Source organism: Protopterus annectens, chromosome 13.part0, assembly GCF_019279795.1.
Source record: "Protopterus annectens isolate FY-2018-M chromosome 13.part0, PAN1.0, whole genome shotgun sequence".
NCBI lineage: Eukaryota > Metazoa > Chordata > Ceratodontiformes > Protopteridae > Protopterus > Protopterus annectens.
This window is the reverse complement of record NC_056747.1, coordinates 983430364-983448875: the sequence shown is the minus strand read 5'-3', so window position 1 is coordinate 983448875 and position 18512 is coordinate 983430364. Positions and strand designations below refer to the sequence as shown.

Genomic DNA, 18512 nt, shown 5'->3' with positions numbered 1-18512 from the left:
AAAGCACAACATTCTAATTTCTCATTTGTAACATAGTGTCTTATGTAACTGTTACAAGCCAACTGTAAATCTAGAACAGTGCACTTAATCTGCTTATAGTTATTAATAAAACTGTCTGAGAGTCTACTTAAATGGGAGACCGTAAAACGGACATCTGCATCACTTTGTCTAGTGACAAAGCAGGCAAATGCAAGAACAAACACCTGCTAAAGATAAAGCAAAATGGTATTTTACATAAAAGAAGTCTATAGTAAGACTGGAAGAATAAAGTTATTGTGCTTACTGTTATTACTAAAACTGACTTAACAGTCCGAGTTCACAGATCAACTACATGTAGCCTCTCCTGATTAAAGAGGCCACATGCTCAATGCAATCTACTTATTCAAAATAAATACATAAATGGCACGGGACTGCCTTGTTATATGTAGACGTATACAGATGGTAACTTACTTCAACAGGCAAAATGATCCACTTACAATCACTCAGAAAACCAAAAGCTAAACTGTATGTTTAGGAAATCCTTATTAACGTATCACCTTCCAAAATTAATAATACAGGTTTGTGCTCTTTTAGGTATGTATGTAATAAATTATACATATACACACAGGTGCATTTGAAAATGTTTAAAAAGGCCATGGTTCAACCCAGTAAGGTTAAGGCACTGCTACGATTTGATCTGCTGCACTATGGGGCCCTTCAGATACACATGTGTACAGGCAGTAGACTAAAAGCACACATCTTCTTCGCAGAAGTCGTTAAAAAACTATAACATGGCTTCCTAATGGAATGAAAGCTGAAGATATATTCAAAATACTTCACAATGCGCAAGTCTTGTCAACCCCAGCGTCAATATATGTATTTGGTCATCCATTTTGATGCACAGAAATTGTATAAACTCTATCCTGTTAATCTGTCCAGACTTGAACTCAGAAACAAGCTACTGTTTTTTCTCGGCAAACTTAAACCTGGTGTACACTGACCCAGTTCTAAAGCCTACTGCTGCAAGTGCAAATCTGCACGTCAACAGACTGCCTTATGATTTGTACATTGTACCCCTTTACATAAAACTGTCTGATCTAATCAAAGACATCTCTGCAGGTGGCACCCAAACTGTGCTGTCAGATTAAAAACACTAATTGGAAATAATTGGTTGCCTGTCTTTGTTAAGCCACTAATCAACAAAATTATATACATAGCACATGTCCACTTGTCATATACTATATCTTAAAAATTCAGGGGTAAAGCATTTAACAAAAGAACTGCTACATCTCCAAATTAACACAGATGGATGGTGCTGTGTTTACACAAGAGTGTTTGGTCATACACTTCTGTTTGCAATGACTTTTAACTTTCTTAGTTAAAATGTAGTGTACAGTATGCTATAATCCATTAACAAACAAGATCCCAGAAAAAAAAATTACACATACACACACATTATATGTATTATATATATATATATATATATATATATATATATATATATATATATATATATATATATATGCATACACATATATACACACACACACACATTATTAGAATTACTGTGGTGCGGTAGCGTTGTCACCTCACAGTAAGGCACTGTCCGGTTCGATTCTCAGCTAGAGCGTCTTCTGCGTGGAGACATGCGTGAATGGGCGCACCTTCGTTGAAGGTTGTGCGTCAGGGCTGGTAACTCGGCACGTAAAAATCAACTACCAATCATTAGCGGACCGGAGTTCCACTGTGGCGACCCCTACCCGGGAAAAGCCGAAAGACACAAACAAATACACAACTACTTATTACAGAATCTAAGGACACTTACTATAAACATAACACTACATTTGAGGTCGGTTATGAATACAATAAAGGTAAAATATTGTTCAGACCTACTGTCACAGTTTAAACATATTTCACTACTTTGTGACATTGTGATTTTACTGCTCATTTTGCATTACCAGCTGAAGAATCTGGATCTTGAATATGTAAAACATGAAGGATTTTCTTTCTGATCACAGCAAGCACTGGTTTCTGCTTGCCAATACAAATAACAGGTTAAGAGCAGTAGGCTGTGAACATGTCATGCATACATGGTAGCAAAATACTAAACAAGCACAAGGTCAAGGCAAACAAGAAGCGTCTTCACAGAACATTCCTGCTGGACTGGAAAGTTGCAATGCACATTTTGATTGATGATTTGGGCACGGTTTGTGGTGGTTTAGGTATCAATGAAAAATTGATTCCCTTTCCATGCTGCTTGGCCTGATGCACATTTCTCGTTACAATATGCTTTCCTCTGCATAAAACAAGGAGGACAGCTACCCCACCCCCACACACAAAAACACTTTTAGTAACAATCTGTCAAAACTATATTCATGGGACATCGTTGGTTATTTTTTTAAATCTGTTTACTACTGCTGGAGGGGTCATCTAACCTGCGACTTATTTTCTTTCGGAGGACAAGTAAACGTATTAAGGAATACAGCACCACCTTTGGGGGCTATTAAAAGATTTAAAAGGGGCTAGCTAAGATGCATTTTGCATTCTGTATCACAACCATTAGATCATGTACTGAATGTACTGTACCTAAAATAAGCTGCACAGTTTCCTCTGAGCTTCAGCAGAAGGTGTGGTTTATCAACAGTGGTAATACGGAGAAAACATGCATACAGCCATCACTGGCTAACAGCACACTGCATCAGACGGGTACCAGTTGTGTATGGAGTACATCAAGCTGACAGATGTATTGTAAATTGAATCCACATCCATGTTTCATAAAAACAATAAAAACTTCAGTTACTGTAGTATTGCTAAAGAACATCATCAAACTTTAATTCACAAACTTGTTTTCTCATGGCATACAAAGCCCTAGGATTACTATCCATATTGCAGGAAACTGTGCTCCCTGCATTCTGGCTACAATTATAATCACCTCTGAGGGGGTCAGTGCACAACAGGGTAAGGAAAAATCCTGCTGCAGCCAGCCATTCAAAGGAGCAAGTACTTTTGAAGTGGCTGAAAAAACGCAGCTTGGATAGGTAGCTGTCAACAGAATTACAGCTCCCTTATAAATTAGAGCCCTTGCTGCCATCATGGAGTGTCATGCAGTACTTTAGCATCTTAAGTTGATCAACACGGACATGATGTAGATGAGGAAGACAGAGCTAAAATTACCAAAAGTAATGAAAGTAGCAACAAGCAAGTGCTGTAGGAATGCCTGTAGTCGAATCATACTGAAGATCGGCATAAACAGGATGACACAGACAATGTTCTCATACTCCACTACAAAATAAACATTCTTAAGGGTAACCTGGGAAAAGCAGAACTCACAAATGCTACTATGCATTTCAAAGATTCAAATAGGAAATGTTGTTAGCTTCACTAGCAGAGTCATTCTCAAGCTGGTGGATCTGAAGCGAATGTAACAGCAGCAGCCATAGTAACAGTGAAGAAAATCACATGTGAACAAAGGATGAAACCGAGGACAATGGAACAAACAGGTTTTAGCAGAAAAACAAATACAGAGTATGTAGCACTGCATATATCAAGTGAGCAAAACAGAGGTTTTTAATCTGCCAGGTTTATACTCAATCTCCCTTGACTCCCTTTTAAAAACAATTTTGCAGTATTTTGGAATTCTCTACTTTCAATGCTAATGTTAATAGGTAAATACTAGGCTAATTACCACTAGGGCCTTTATAAGCCTAGCTGCACAACTCAAATGTGTCCCACAAGTCATATGTTTTGGATGTTTATATATGGGGTGGTTGTTGGTTATGAAGTTAACCATTACCAGTTTTAGACTGTGAATTGCTATTTGGGGTATTCTGCATGGTTCTCTGTGTGTGGCCATCATTTGTAATCTATAGGCAGCTGACATTCTGTATTGTGAAAGGAACAAGAAAAACAATGAGAGACATTTCATTCTGGATTTGTCACCATTTTTATCTGCTGACTGCCAGTGCATACCAGGCAAACTCCTCAAATACCCTACACCAAGAATGCACATATACAAACATAGCTTCTGAACAACACACATTCCATTAGTAAGGACTGACACAATTAAAAGAAGAGGGATGGGACTGCACCATTTTTGCATGTATCACTTCTGAAAGAGCCAATGTAAATGTTGGTAATATCTTTTCATAAGCCAACAGGCAAAGCAACTTCTTTCCACACAGCTACCTGGTCCACTACCCCAGCTACCTGGTCCACTACCCTCTCTCAAAGATGAGAGGTGGGAGTCTCAGGTTGCAAAAAATAATTCCAATTTTTCCAACTTTCAAGCAGAAAGCCATTTTATCTTTTTTAGATGAGACAGTCCATTAAATAATCTGGAAGTATCATTCAAAGATCAGTTCTACACTCAGAAGTCAGGTCTCCCTCCATCCATCTTCTGATAACCTGCTTTACCTTATACAGGGCTGTGGGGATGACAAAGCTTATCCCTGCAGCCAATGAGCACAAGACACTAAAGCCATTCTCAGCAGGGTGTGGGGATGCTGAAGCCTAAACCTGCAGCCAAATAAGCACAGGTACTGAAGTTCATTCAGGACATATTCCTGCAGCCAGTGAAGGCATTGTGCTTACTCTGGACAGGGTACAGAGATGCCAAAGCTCGTCTCTGCAGCCAATGAGCACAAGGCATTGGAGTTTATTCTGGACAGTGTGACAAAAAACTAAAACTGGGCTACTACTATATATGCCTATATTCATTCATTGATGCACAATAAGTTTTAATTTGGGATTTGTTTGTCTGGGTCCTTTCACAGTTCTACAAATCTCAACCTGCCATACTGTACCTTCTTAGCAGGTGATCTGTACATCTTGTACAGCTATTACCAAGTTATTTTGATACATTGACCCTATTACAAAGTTTTACGACAATATGGTTACTTAAGCTTACTTTCCTATTGGGTAGATTTCATTTTTACTTAAGTTTCCTATATGGTAGATTTGCATTTGTTACTGAACACAAAGGTTTACTGTTGCAAGAGATTGCAGTTAGGAGTATTGCCTTATAGTATCTGGTTCTCCAATTCAGGTCTTCCTTACTGTGTTTGGATAGGTTCTCCCCAGGCGATCCAGTTTCCTCCTACACTCCAAACACATCCAGTTGGTAACCTGGAGGTCCTCTAAATTATCACAGACAAATTAGCATACTACCTCTACCTTACATACACTGCAGTACTGAAATGGGCTCTAGCGCCATCCCAGAGTCCTAAAATATATTGGTAACCAGTGAATGAATGTGTACTGGGATAGGCTCTAGCACACTCTTACAGTGGTAAGGGTATAGTGGGTAGCCAGATAATAATGACTGCTCTCTCAATGGAAACAAAACTCTCTTCAGTACTAGAATACTCCATTTCACCAAGGACAGTCATACCAGAGTATCTAATTCTTATACTTTAAGCAATGCCATACTTGTGTCCCAAACTGCTGCTATTACCATTTTGTGGAGAAATCATCAGTTCCTACCCTTCTAAACCACTTTGCCTTCTGGTACCACAAAAGAGAAATAAAACTAAGTGCTCTAAGTACATCTGACAAATACTGCCCACCTCCTTGGAGTCCTGGTTTATCAAAAAAAGAAAAATTAAAAACAAATGTGGCCTGTACTGTAGGCTTATGCAAAATATGGCATGCAGCCCCCATAGTGTACTTCTGAAAAGAGTTGGTAATGCTACAGTTTACTTTTTACTGCCTACCTCATATTACTTATTTTTAAATGTTCATTAAAAAACACTTTCTGTGGTCAGTTCAAAAATGCACAGCTCTGTTCTACACATCTTACAGTTTCTGAGCAGGTTTTCAAAAAAAAAATGTTTCTGTGTTTGCTAGAAGAGCAGGTATTACATATACAGACATGCAAATCTAGCTTACTACAAAAAAAAAAAAAAAAAAAAAAAAAAAAAATGATAGAGCTTTTGCCCTTCCATTAAGGAAGTAGCTATCAGCCTGCATAAACAGTTACCCAATGAATTACAAATACACAGGAACATAAAGTACTAGACGATACCAACCTCCACACCTCAAAACATCAGCCTGCTACAAAGCAGAATTTGTTCCAGATAACATTTCCTGCAGAAATATAAAGGTCTGTAGAAGACACAGGGACAGGCTCCATATGATTTCACTTACTTATTGCTATAAGGACTGTAGTACAAAACTGGTAACTGATTTAAGCACTGCATTTTAAGGTACATTATTGAAATAGACATTTAAAGGTGAGTAGTTCAAAGCTGCCCAGAACAAATTCAGCAAATAAGGTGCCATTTCAGTCTTAATCATTTTTAAGACTCTTGGGTACGTCTTCTGTGTCTACTACTGTCTGCACCAGATGTCTGAGGCTTCTGTTTTCCTAGATGACTACTGAAAACTGAGTGGGTGCTGCTTCCATGCAGACACCAAAATGACAAGAAAAATTATGGGAGACATCATATACGACAGGGACTATCCTCCATTATAGCTTTATAAACTAGCTTTTGGAAATGATGCAGGTATACATTTGTGCATAATAAAATGTTTTCTAAAGTCTCTGCTACTCCATAGTATTTTGTGTGAATTAGCGACTTGAATACTATAGCAAGCACAGAAACCAAAGAAATACAAAAATATTAAAAGTCTTGTGGAAACCACAATCATCAGTCAAGAAAACATGTGAAGATAAATAACTTGCAAGTAGTACAACTGTATAACATTTGCAACTACTGAAGCAGTTAATACTTAACATCAGAGACCTCCTTAGTGCAAGGAAATGCAAAGCAGATGCAAAGGCTCAAACACATTTTGTTTCTAATATCCTATTTTCAGAAACAATTCTAAAAGAACTAGCACAAAATCTAAATGGTACAATTAGGGAATGTGACTTTGCAGAAGCAAATTACTGTGCTTACCAAAAGCACATGGGAAAAGTGTGCTGTGTTTTGCTGGGGGTATCATGCCTCTCAACCTCTTAGAGCAAGAAATCTAGCAAATCCTGACAAAATGGGGAGACAAAGGCCCAAAAATAGAGACAGATGTTAAAATATTGCTCTTACAAACTTAGAAAGTTGCTACAGTAACAGAGTTTGTGTTAACATAAATTTTCTGAAGGATTTGAAGTCTGAAACACAAATGCATGTTATTACTTGGTGACTTCAGTCCTCAGTTTATCCCAGTGATTTGCCAGAAAATCACAAATTTTATGAGAATCAGACCAAAAATACGAGACAATTCTGGACAGTTGAGAAGTATGGGGGGTAGTACTCACTGTTTTGCATGTAGATAATTTCTAGGCATAACCCAGTCCAAAAAGAGGCCATGTCTAGAAAGTATATAAAAAGGGTCCATACTAATTCAGTTCTCCAACCTGGCTATTAACTCAAATGAGTAAATAAACATGTAACACCACAACTAAAGCTAAAACAATAGACTGCATTATTCATAGCCAGCTGCACTACTAATTCTACACAATTCTTAAAACATAGTTTTTTCCAAAGCTGTGCTTGCATCAGGCAGATATATTGTTTTACCTTCCTCTAGGATGTTGGGTATTACATCTATATCCAAGCTGGGATCCCAGTTATTGTCAAGATTTGCATTCCCATTGTTGTCGTTATCATTATTGCTCCAGACTTCCATTACTGCTAACATGCAGTCACTGGTCACAACCTGCTTGAACTATTTAGTCCATGAAAGTCCAGTCATCAGCCAATACACACAAAGCAAGCAGGGCCACACTACAGCGATGGACCCAAAATGTTTTTGTGTACTTCATCAGTAAACAAACAAAAGTCTGAAAAGCTGCACGTCTACACTTCTCAAAAAGCACAGTTTAAAAAAATGCTTCCACGTTTCTCAGTCTTATCACCAAACCAGACACTGACTTTTGTTTTACTGTCACTACAGTTTATGTACACCTGGCTTGGCAGCTCTCATTAACATGGACAGGGAGATGGATTTTGCAATTCACAAAATGAGATCAAAATGCAGCAAAAATTAGAAAACAAACAAAAATACATTTTTAAAGTTACTACAACAGTCCTCTGGTTCTCATTAACTGAAGTGGATTTCAGAACTTTTATTCTGTATTCTGACAAATGGTGCACCCAAACACAAAAAGACACCAACCCCTATTTTGCATCAGAATGGAACATTCCAAGCAGTAATATTATGCTCTTAACCCCAGTGTAATCTTACCTGCTTTCAAGTGTTCTGTGGAAAGGAGGGGCTTCACTACAAAACATTCCTTCACAATTGCGCATTTTATTGGTAGTGCTTTGTCAACACTGTTTAACCAATGCAATGAACTTGACATGGAAATAAAAAGTTGTCTCATCTGAGTGATACCATACTGTGTTTTGTCAACATCATTAATTTCCTTCCTCCAACCACTGAACTCAGACTAGAACGTGGCATTACAAAACATTTTTCCTGTTTTTCTTTCTATAAACATTTTATAATATGGTAAGTTTCTTTTCAGATAAAAACACAAGGCTTAAATATCTCATTCTCCCCCATTTACACACAGTGGTGCAGAAACAGAATTCATAAAAAAACAGGCAGTCAGGCTGAACACTTACTAACCTACCCCAGCCTCTTAAGCAACTGATTAGCAGTAATAACACAAGAAAAGTGTTGTGAATTACAGCAAGCAATGCTGGGTTTTCAAAGCCTTTATTTTCATATTGTATGATACAGAACAAATCCTGTCACTTTGCCACTACTCCTGGGTTAACCCTGAAAATCAACATATGAGTCTTGCCTAGTTATTAAACAAGAAAATTATATGAAACATGCATAATCAAATTGCCATAAATGTCCATTGGGTAGCAGTCTGCTCCACTTTTCAGCTTGAATTTTCATTTTTGGGGAGAGAATTTCGATGGGAAAGAAGAACAGGGGCACAAAGTCATAAGTTAACAATGAAGTAATTAAGTTCAGCAATGGAATGAGGAAGCACTCATTTACAAAGTGGGTGTTTAACCCCTTGAAAAGCACAATTGCAAGCCCCACAGTACAAATACTCAAAACAGAGTCAGAGATATGGCTAGAGTAATGGGGGGGGGGGGGGGTGCAGCTGCACTGATGCTGCTGAATGAATGGATGGAGTATATGTGTGTGTGTGTGTGTGTGTGTGTGTGTGTGTGTGTGTGTGTGTGTGTGTGTGTGTGTGTGTGTGTGTGTGTGTGTGCATATATGTGTATGTGTGTGTGTGCCTATAGATATATATATATATATATATATACACACAGACACACACACGTGTGATTTGTGTGTGAGACATACATATGTGTGTGTGTGTGTGTGTGTGTGTGTGTGTGTGTGTGTATATATATATATATATATATATATATATATATATATATATATATACATATATATACATATATATATATATATATATATATATATATATATACATATGGATCTACTTCATATGGTCGACATTTCAGAATGTCGACATTCATATGGCCGAGACCATATGATCAACATTCTAAATGTTGACCATATAATAAAAAGTAAAAAACACAAAAAAACTTACCTTCATGCAGCTAACGGGGGGGGGGCGCTACACCACTCCTGCACCCCCGGAACTTAAATATACCAACTCTGAGATTGCACTACAGTGTGGAAGATGGAAATCTTTCCATTCCGCACTGTACAGAGACGCTGGTTCCGCATGGTCGACATTTCGAATGTCGATCATATGGTCTCAGCCATATCAATGTCGACATTCTAAAATGTCGACCATATGAAGGGAACCCATAAAGATATATATATATATATATATATATATATATATATATATATATATATATATATATATATATATATAGAGAGAGAGAGAGAGAGAGATACAGTATTTATATATACATACACATGGGAGCCTAACAACCCCTTGCTTGAACCACTAAATGTCAATTTGGAAATTATCAACACATAAAGACTGAAAAAAAAACAATGATCCAAAAAAGGGTAAACAAATTTTTTTTTTTGCAAGGTCAAGCACCACTGCATCCCCACACCCCCTGCGACTTATATATACCAACTCTGAGATTGCACTACAATGGGAGAAAGGGCATATTTCCCAATCCCCACTGTACCACAAACTCATGGAGAAAAAAAACAGTGTTTTCACTCATCAATGAAAAGCCACGTTTATGAAACATTTATATACGCATATATATGTGTATACAGATACAGAGAGACAGAGATATTGAATATAGATAAATGACGGCTAGACATACATACATACATATATATATATATATATATATATATATATATATATATATATATATATATATATATATAGGGGCACACACACACACACACACACGCATATGAGCTTCTGCAATCATGTGTGTATCTTCGCAAAATACACACCAGAAGAAAGTGAAATAATAAAAAAGAATCTGTTTTGTAGCATAAATACGTCTATAGTGGTTAAGCTGCTTACCTCACAGACACAAGGTATGGAGTCTGATTCTCACCTTCAAGGGAAGCTGGCTAGGCTGAAAATAGCCCAGAAGGACATCTAGCCTAATACTTACTTATGAACACTAAGAATGGGTGCACATTCAACATCTGGGCCATCCCTCTGGACTCCATTGGGATGGAAGTACCAAGAGGGAATCTTCACTGTTCTAACTAATACGATTTCCTTGACTTGGAGCGGTGGGATGGAGGGCAAAACAGCAGAACCCAAGTTCAACACCAAACTTTTGCTGAGGGACACAAGGGTTCACTCCAAGTGAGCCGGGTTGAATTTAGCCAAACTGTGGATGGTCCAATCCAGGCAAATCTGTACTGAAACCCTGTAATGCATACAAGAGGTGTAATCTCCTGTCCCAATTGCTGCCATGCAGTCATGGTCCGAGTTAAATCCCCTGCTAGTTAACGAACAACCTGAGGCTCAGAAGCAATAGGATAACATCTCTGAGAATGCTTTAGCTGATGCTTGGCCTTGTGATCATTTGCTTTTTACCATCTGTCCAGCTCTGACTTCAATCAACAAAGGCTCCGAAATTGCATTCCTGCAAGCACCTATGCTGGCAACCTGTAGACTTCTTATCTGGGCTATGTAGAGATGAAGGTCTCAAGCTTCTCAGATGATGCCCTCTGGATGTTTTGATGGAAGTGGTGACATCTATGCTGACAGTATTTAACATTATACTCCTCTCCCTGGGAATAAAACAGTTTCAGTGCAAGCCCTGGCTTGTCATCTCATGACAGTAGAAACACTTAAAACATTTCTTGACTCAAGCATTAACAATGCAAACTTTCCAAGGAAGTATAGTAGGGCAAAAATCTGGAATGCAGAAATGACAGAACATAATTAAATAAGAGCTGAGCATGCCTTTCTAACCCAGTATGTCATGCATGGCATGAGTTAACACAAGATCTGTATGTGTGTGTGTGTGTGTGTGTGTGTGTGTGTGTGTGTGTGTGTGTGTGTGTGTGTGTGTGTGTCCCAAAGTGCAGGCTCTACAGAAAAGTCAGTTATCAGAAGAGGAAATCCCAACAGTTAGCCATAGCAGAGGACCTTGAAACTGAGACTAAAGAGATATTATAGTACTAGAAAAGAACCAGTAAATATAACAACATTCTAGCTATTCACTTTGTCAGTCAATGCTGAACAACAGGAAGGTAGCAACATTTAAAAAGACTCTCCTTAATATTTGGTCATTCTAAAACTAAAGCTAATAAAACTGAAAGGTGGCTTTTATTCAAGGACATTTATTTATTTATTTATTTATTTATTTATTTATTTCCAGTTTGATTACCGGGGAAGTCCACTGGGCCAGAACGTACCCATTTTCAGTGGAGGCCCGGGGAGAAAAGCTCCAAAAGCAAAGCAAATACAATCTAAGTTACATAGTGTAAAAGATAGTAATAAAATATATACATTTGGAATAACATTACATTGAATACAGTTAGTAAAAAAGCAAATACACGCAGTATACTTCAAAAAACATCATTCAGGAAGGTAGATACAATAGATTTAGTAGTTTCCTTCAAGTAGCAGGTTTGACTGTATGAGAAGAAGGTCTAAGGTTAGTAAAGTTAGTAAAAAAAAGCAAATACACGCAGTATACTTCAAAAAACATCATTCAGGAAGGTAGATACAATAGATTTAGTAGTTTCCTTCAAGTAGCAGGTTTGACTGTATGAGAAGAAGGTCTAAGGTGACATGCTATTTACAATATTTACATATGAGGAGTAGAGAGAGAGAAAGTACATCAACTGAGAGTAGAATATAGTTTGATCAAGCAGTGATCGAGAGAGAAAAGAGAAGAAAAGAAGATAGTATTAGGGTAGAGTAAAGAGAAAGGATGTAGAGGGTTCAAGGGGAATTTATTTAGATTTATGTAGGATGTAAGCAGGTGCACTTATGTTTAGAGGATAAGTAAGAGAAAAGTTGGATTTTGAAGGCTTCAGTGTTAGATGTTGCTCTAAGAGAAGAAGGTGAGAGTTCCATTTCCTGCCAAGAGAGTAGGAGAGAAGGAGTTGGCCAGCAGGGCGATTGGGTTTGTGGATGGTGATTAAATTTTGGTGTTCAGATCTTAGAGATCTCTTTGGGGTGTATGGTGGAAGGATGTTTGCTAGGGCTGGGCATTTTTCAGGGTAGAATATTAATTTGTGAGCAGTGGTTAGTTGGAGGTAGTCTAGGTAGTTAGGGAGTTCTAGCCAGTTCAGAGTTTGTAGGGAAAGACAATGGTGAGAAGAGGTTTTAGATTTGGTAGCAAATTTAGAGATTTTATTATAGCAGATTTCAAGTTTAGTGGAGATGGAAGAAGACAGGTTAGTAAGGAGAGGGGCTCCATATAGTAGAGATGGTAGAAGATAGGTAATTGCTAAGGAATGCCTAGCGGAGTTGGAGAGAAAGCAGTTGTTCTTATAGAGCATACCTAGCTTTTGGTGGGTTTTCTTTATGTTTTGTTGTATGTGGCTATCAAATTTGAGGTGCTCGTCTATAGTGATGCCAAGGAGTTTTGCAGATGGGACCACCTCTATGGTTGACTTGGTTTGGCTTATGATTTTGAATGCTGTTTTATCAAATGTGCAAGCCCTGGAGGGAGCGAAGAGAAGAATTTTAGATTTATTGGAGTTTAGAGAGAGATGATTTTGGTGCATCCAGTTCTCAGTAGTGGAAAAAGCTATTTGGGTTTTTGTCAGTAGTTTGGGAATGTTGGAGGCGCAGACTAAGGTAGAATCATCTGCATATTGGATGACTGTTGTGTCTGGGATGGCAGAGTGAAGGTTATTTATGAAGATGTTGAAAAGCATGGGTCCAAGGATGGACCCCTGGGGAACACCAGTGGGTGTAGGTAAGAAGGAGGAGGTAGAGTTGTTCCATTTGACAGCTTGGGATCTGTCTGATAAGTAGCTAGAGAACCAGGATAGAGTATCAGGGGAGAGATGAAGGTTTGATAGATGAAAGAGAAGGTGTTTGTGAGAGATGGTGTCGAAGGCTTTAGACAGATCTAGCAGTAACCCAGAATCCCTGGCTTGGTTGACTGTTTCTAAGAAGGATAGTAAGGCAGTAATGGTGCTGTGTCCAGGGCGGAAACCATGTTGGGTGGGTGTTAGAAGGCGGTTATGGATTAAGAAAGGCATGAGTTGGTGGTGGACGCATTTCTCTAGGATTTTTGATAAAGGTGAGAGTAGGGCAATTGGGCGAAAGTTGGAGATATTTGTGTTTTTGCCTCCTTTATGAAGTGGGAGAATGTAGGCTGATCTCCAAAGCATAGGGACATATGACTCTTTTATAGATCTGTTGATTAAGATGCTGATAGGGAGAGCAATACCTTCGGCAGCACATTTAAGGAAAGAGGAGGGCATGATATCAGGGCCATTAGTGCATGGCTTTAGTTTAGGTAAGAGTCTTTTTATGAATATAGTTGAAACAGGTTTCAGCTGGAAACTGGGAGGACAGTTAGAGGGGTTGTTGGGAGTAGAGGAAAGAGAGTTGGATGTATTATTGTTAGGGAAGGATTTGGTAAGATTAGCTATAGATTCCGTAAAGAATTTGTTGAAGAGAGAGCTTAGATCTGAGTCAGTTTTACTTGGGTCTGGGCAAGGGTTATTTCTGGATCCTGGGTGGAGAAGGGAATTTACTGATTTCCAGAACTGTTTGGGGTTCTTATTATGGTTGGACTGTAGTTTGTAGTAGTAGTTCTTTTTGTCCAGGGTGATTAGTTTTTTAGCTAGGTTGCGGAGTTGGGTGTATTGGAGCAGGGAAGAAGGGTTTGGTGGCTTCTTTAAGACTGGATCATTTTTCCTGAATTTCATGCCCTAATTCTGTACTTCCTAAATCAGTACTAGTCATTTTTTTATTATTGTTGAACTCATTTTAGGTATGTTATATCTTAAAATAAGGCATTCAAAATTTACAAAATATGAAGCTTTTAGTAAGTCTTTACAAAGTCAAGGTACCTATGGTTTTAAGTACACGTTTTTCTCAGTATTATAAGCTCATTTGCCAGAACCCTCAATAATATTATTATAAGCTCATTTGCCAGAACTCTTAAATTTGACACCCATTTCAATCTAACCATCAAAACCGTCAATAAAAAGCTTGGCTCTCTCTATAAAGTAAAACACTTTCTCACTCCTCACGCTAAAATTACAATTGCCAGCACACACCTACTATCAACTCTTTTCTATGCCTCCCCCCTTTTTACAAACCTAAACAAGACAACCCTTAACAAACTTGCTTCTTCCACCTTTAGAACGCACCACTGCATTAACTTGAAGCAACTAGGGTGGTTAGAGTTTTCCAGCCAACTCCATTTCAACCAACTCAAAACGGCTCACCAGATACTGTATCACCCAGAGAAAACACCAGCTCTGAAAAACATCATTCACCCCTATAGTAACCTGCAATCTTTACGCTCCTCCAATAAGATCTTAGCTCAAACTACCAAAGCCAATAATTCTGCTGGGGATTCGCTATTCTCAAACTTTGTAGGTAAAATGTGGAACTCCCTACTGACCATGCTCACCTCAGAACCTTCACTCCTACAATTCAAAAAAAAGCTTAAACCCCATCTCAATACTCTCTGGCAATGTCCCTGTTCCAAACCTGATTAACCACTATCATTTACCCTTCTCTTACCTCACTATCCTTAACCGCTTTTTAACAAGGCACCTCACCTTTGTAACTGACCTATGTTTTTTTTTTATATGCTGCTGTTATTTTTTTCCCAAGATGTGATGTATCTTTATATTGTATTTAGAACTCAACTATCTTCCTTTTTTTGCATTAACAATGTTCATATGTCTGTTATGTACCTGGAGCTTTTCTCCCCGGGCCTCCGCTGAAAATGGACATGTATCCAGTCGGACTCTCCCGGTTAACAAATGTAAAATAAAAATAAAACTAAATAAAATAAAATATCATAGCATCAAGTAGAATAAAATGTAGTGCGTGCAGATCTAAGCTAGACTTTTCCCAAAGTGGAACCATCACATGTACCTTTTAAAGATTTATAATGTTTAATTTCAGGGTAAACAGATATATCTAACAAGGACCCCCCTTCAGGCATGACCACGGCCAATGACAATTAAATACTGAGAATACTAAACATTAAATGCAAATATTAGAGCTTAAATAATTACAGGTACATTTCATATTACATAGGCAACATTTGTATTTTTTAGAATATTTACTAGGAAAGGTGAAATTATATCAGAGATAGCATCCCTTGCAGATATTGTTGTACACTTCTATATGTTTCACTGTTTACTTCTGGTTACCTCTCAGATATATACTCCTAGTTCTTACATTATTGTCAGTACAAGTTCAAAAATGTATTTAACAGACATTATGCTTTTTACTGTTTTGTACCTGCTTTGCTTGAGTGTAACATTCACTGTCTGCATATATACTATTTTCTACTTGGATAAATGTAACAGTCCATGCTGTATATATTCTGTTTTGTTGTCCTTGCCTATATGGCTCTTGTCATGGCTGAGAAGCATCCTTGGCCAGCCCACTCACTCAGTTAACAAACATTAAGTCAATAAAATAAATGTAATAAATGCCTTTTGTTTTGTACATTTGTGGTGTATATGGGGGGATCTTAATGTATAGCTTTGGTCCTGGGTCATTTTAGAATTGTTTACTTTGTGTTCTGGCAATTGTTACGTAACACCTGTAACCCGCCAGACATTAATGATGTTATTTCCATTAAGCCAATGGGGGGATTCAATAAAGCCTACACGATAATGTTGAGCATGCAGCAAAATGTTTTAGATTCAGTAAACTCCACGTAGTGGCGCTTAGTCATGCGCAAACACGTAAACTTTTGTGGTATGCAAATTACAGCATAACTGGCTGATTTGTATGCTAATGAAGGAAATGAACATGGTGGAGCGATTCAACAAGCTGTAAAGTAACTGTCTAGACTCCATGCTCGTGTTGGCCATGTATGCAAAAGTTTACCAAATGCAGCAGTCTACATGGAAACTAGAGCAAGTAATTTACCATACATTTGTACAAAACAGATCCTAACATGTAACCCCACATACATTATGACATTCCCAAACATGTTGGATGCTAGAAAATTATGTTAAAAATAGCAATAAATCCTCATTAAGTGCCATGACATAAATGCGGCTTTGTACCTCCACCCCATCATAACTAATGTAGACAGCTAAAAGTGTAAACCCCATGAAATATATAATCCCAAATCTGAATTCCTGTATGCATATATGTACACCTAAGTAATACCCTCTCTTGACACTACAACATTGGGCTGCCCTTCAGTTTCCCTCCTACACAGTTACCAACCATGTAGATTCAGGGCTGTCAACACAGTGAAGATGCAAATTATGTCAAAATTCATTAGAATTGCTGAATCCCAAAAACATGTAACTGTGTAGGGATGTTCACTTCATGTAGGCACTTCCACAGTGTTCATGCTGAATGCATGGCAACAGTGAATGATGACATCAGGGGGCGGTGTCAGGTTACACTTACAGAGGTGTAGATGTATAATGCATGCAAGTAGTGCACAATTCACAAATTCTGTGTTATCCTTTTAATTGTTTGTTAAAATGTATCTTATCTAGCCGCATTACATTAAAATTTATTTTTTAATTTTCATCCTTGTTTAAGCAATGCAGCGCTTAGCGCAACCATGGGAAATGGAGGAATAAATGGCAACATGTGTATGTCTAGAGTTAGAATATAGAAGGTCCTGGATTCTACTATGGGGTCTGCAACCTTCTCTCTACTTTTTGAACTGCATGCTTGCACGATATAACAGGCACGGGCAAAAGTAATAAGTTCCCTTGTGTTCACCTTATTTCAGTATCAGTGCGCACAGTGCCAATGCACGAAGTGGCAAGTAGGTGCGCATCGTGCACCAATGGCACTAACAGAGTTCATATATTCAGTACAGTAGCAGATGTTTTTCATAGCTGCTAATTACAGCATAAGCAGGTGATTTCAGTATAGCAGAGCTATATAACAAGCTCGAAAGCATCCATCTAGCCTACATTCTTTTTCCTGCATTTTCCATCCCATGGGAGTAGATAAAAGGAAATTCTATCCCTGAAATAAAATTGTCTCAACTGCTGCATTTTGCAAAGGAAGTCCTAAACCTAGAATGTATTCTGTAATAATATTATGGCATATCCTTGTATATCTTAACTTGGTGCAGTAATGAAGTAAATATTGGTGGATTTGTCCATAAAGTACCTGAAGATGTGACAGCAAATACTTATTTTACTCATATGTGTTCATTACTAAGGTTTTGTTTCTTATTCCTCTCCTTTTTCATTTCCCTTTTTGCATGATGCATCGTATAGTGCAAATAGCGTAGGCAATTAATGGTTATGTTTATTGGTTTGTACAAACCATGATGGGCCACCTATCAAACAGAAGGCCAAAAATAGTAAATGTATGCATTCAATTAATGCCTTTGGCCATTGTGAAAACCTGACCTGGAGTACAGATGGTACTGACTTCTAGTACAGAGTGTTCAGTCTTTGTTTTACTGCTGTGATATTGTAGTTTACAGCAATGAAGTGCAACATACACAACTGTTTCCTCAACATTCTTATGGCAACAGGTGTAACTGTAGAACTGGCATACACATGGTCCTGAGTTCAAATACAGTATATGCCATATAGTATTATTTTTTCTGACATTAGCAATGTTGCTCACATTTGCACGGCACATACCAATGTGCAAACAAGTGTAACTTGCATGCATGTACACTTTGTTAATCTCACTGCACTATGCGTTCTTATTGGTGTTTATCGTCCATTTCCTTTGTATGACACAAAACTATATGTGGAAACATTGCAAATTCAGAGCATATTATCAGTATATGTCATATATTCACAATGCATACACGTGTTGTCCCTCCCCAAGCAATACAACCCTGGGGGACTCAGTATGTTTTACACACATACATTAACCATACTACAAAGTGTAATATATAATGTTGTGTACTCCCTTATGGACAGGGACAGTCAGTGGGGCTGACAACCTGCCTCTGTTAAACTCAAACATCCAACTATGCTCAATA

General features: G+C 38.0%; 1 protein-coding gene across 3 annotated transcripts in view; it reads right to left on the bottom strand.

Annotated features, from left to right (window-relative positions):
* LOC122787967 (trafficking kinesin-binding protein 1-like) overlaps window positions 1–18512 on the bottom strand; it is a 517740-nt gene that overhangs the window by 152674 nt on the left and 346554 nt on the right. Inside the window, exon 1 of one of the 3 annotated variants that reach the window (XM_044054895.1) lies at window positions 7497–7848. The exons of the other annotated variants lie outside the window; for them this stretch is intronic. Coding sequence (XP_043910830.1) covers window positions 7497–7617 — 121 coding nt within the window. The 5' untranslated portion in view covers window positions 7618–7848. Of the gene's footprint in view, window positions 1–7496; window positions 7849–18512 lie in introns of those variants that run through there. 3 annotated transcript variants of the gene reach the window in all.